The sequence below is a fragment of the Borostomias antarcticus genome (assembly GCF_949987555.1).
Source record: "Borostomias antarcticus genome assembly, chromosome: 35".
NCBI classification, from domain to species: Eukaryota; Metazoa; Chordata; class Actinopteri; order Stomiiformes; family Stomiidae; genus Borostomias; species Borostomias antarcticus.
The window spans coordinates 372664-375163 of NC_140268.1; the positions used below are offsets into that span (position 1 = coordinate 372664).

Below are 2500 nucleotides of genomic sequence, written 5' to 3' on the forward strand. Positions count from 1 at the left end.
TACTAACTTACTGGTACTTGTGGGGAAACGTCTTTATAGAAAGTATTATTGAAGTGAGTATCATGTAGGGCTGGGTATCGATTCGAATTTCAAGAATCGATTCGATTCCGATTCACAAGGTTCAGAATCGATTATTTCGATTCGATTCAATATCGATTCGGTTAGTGTTACTAAAACCTGTTTTTTTTTTTTAGCTGTAACCTTAATTACATGACTGCCAAGTTATGCAACACATCAATACTAGGGCTGGGTATCGATACTGATTTCCATGAATGAATCATTGAATGAATCATTGAATGAATGAATGAACTATTCATTCCTTCATTTATTCATTCATTCATTAAATGAAAGATCGATTTTGGGATTCATGAATCGATTCTGAATCACTTGATTCAGAATCGATTCAGAATCGATTCAGAATCGATTCAGAATCGATTCAGAATCGATTCAGAATCGATTCAGAATCGATTCAGAATCGATTAATCGATTTTTTAAACCCAGCCCTAGTATCATGGTAGGTAAGAAACGGTCGTTCCTGTACCCAGTATCACTCCAGGGAACAAAGTAACAAACTTCATTGTACTTCCTGTGTTTAGTAAGTAATTATCTCATCAGGAAACTGTCTTGCGACCTTTCTCTCCTCTCCCAGGGGCCAGTTTGACAACCGCGCCGTGGCGGTGAAGCGGATCCTCCCAGAATGCTTCAGCTTCGCCGACCGCGAGGTGCAGCTGCTGCGCGAGTCGGACGAGCACCCCAACGTCATCCGCTACTTCTGCACCGAGCGCGACCGCCAGTTCCAGTACATCGCCATCGAGCTGTGCGCCGCCTCGCTGCAAGAGGTGAGCGGCGTGACGGGATGACCTCCCAACCACCCCCCCCTCTCCTTAACCTCCCAACACCCCACTCTCCTTAACCGGAGAATTTTCAAATCTTGCTGTGTGTGCTTGTTTGAGATGCGCAAGAAGAATATCTGTTAAGATTCTCCTTATGTGCGCGATGTAACCCGATTTAGAAATTGGTTAGGATTTTAAATATCCTGTAGTGTGAGCCCGGCATTAGTGACGCTTGTGTTTGTGGTCTTGTTTGTGTGTTTGTGGTCTTGTTTGTGTGTTTGTGGTCTTCAGTACGTGGAGAGGAAGGACTTCGACCGCCGTGGCCTCGAGCCGGTGGTCCTGCTGCAGCAAACCATGTCAGGACTGGCTCACCTGCACTCTCTCAACATAGGTAACGCCCCCTCGTCACAACCAATCAGCACTCTCTCAACATGGGTGACACGCCCCCTCGTCACAACCAATCAGCACTCTCTCAACAGAGGTGACACGCCCCCCTCGTCACAACCAATCAGCACTCTCTCAACATAGGTAACGCCCCCTCGTCACAACCAATCAGCACTCTCTCAACATAGGTGACACGCCCCCTAGTCACAACCAATCAGCACTCTCTCAACATAGGTGACACGCCCCCTCGTCACAACCAATCAGCACTCTCTCAACATAGGTGACACGCCCCCTCGTCACAACCAATCAGCACTCTCTCAACATAGGTGACACGCCCCCCTCGTCACAACCAATCAGCACTCTCTCAACATAGGTGACACGCCCCCCTCGTCACAACCAATCAGCACTCTCTCAACATAGGTGACACGCCCCCCTCGTCACAACCAAGGTTATTTAGGGGCCAGGCAGCGTAGCTGCCGGAACCCTATTGTATTTGTCTATATTATTATTATTCTCCATCTTCCACTGAAGTCTAACTTCCCGTGGACAAAAAATCACCAAAATTTGCACAAAGCTCCAGTCCTATACCCAAAGTCCTCAACCTGCATTGTAGGTCAATAAACCTGAAGGTGGCGCTACAGCAACAGTCTAAAGTTTAAAACTTAAAAAAAATCATAACAAATCAGCCATAGGTGCTATCACTGTAAAACCACCACGTAAATGTAGTCCCAAGGGAGACAAAACTTTCATACGCTTTGACCTTGCAGGAATTTTGAAGTCCATCACTCTGATTTCTTCATAAACTGTAAAACCTATCAAACCTATCTCCTCCCACATTTTTTGTTCAATTGACACCAAAATCGATCTACTGTATCTTCAGACTGTCCTTACCAAACGATCCTCACAGATTTTTGAAATATGAAAAATAGAGCCCACAGCACTTCAAAAAGTTTTACTGTTAACAGTTCTGTATAGTTCCTATTAATTCTCGCCAAATCAATGTCTGATCATCCTCATAAAGAGTGACAACATTGGCCACATATCCAAGATGTAGTATGATTTTTTTCTGAATTTTATCTCAAGAATTGAATTTTTAAAAATATGTTTAATTCTGTCCTCTGAAACCAACACTTCATACAGAGAAAACTACATTACCCACAATCCAACGCAAGCTCCACGAATCTGTTGGCAACCCTACCCAACCCCCGCCGAGGATTACAATGACTAATTTGATTGATTGGCAACTGACTGAGTACACAGCTGCTGAAGTTAATGTTCAATTA

General features: G+C 44.4%; 1 protein-coding gene across 1 annotated transcript in view; it reads left to right on the plus strand.

Annotated features, from left to right (window-relative positions):
• The window catches only part of ern1 (endoplasmic reticulum to nucleus signaling 1), a gene marked incomplete at its 3' end in the record, with an annotated part of 30858 nt that overhangs the window by 21613 nt on the left and 6745 nt on the right, over window positions 1–2500 (plus strand). The window contains exons 15-16 of the mRNA XM_084460969.1: window positions 650–839; window positions 1125–1224. Coding sequence (XP_084317095.1) covers window positions 650–839; window positions 1125–1224 — 290 coding nt within the window. The remainder of the gene's footprint in view (window positions 1–649; window positions 840–1124; window positions 1225–2500) is intronic.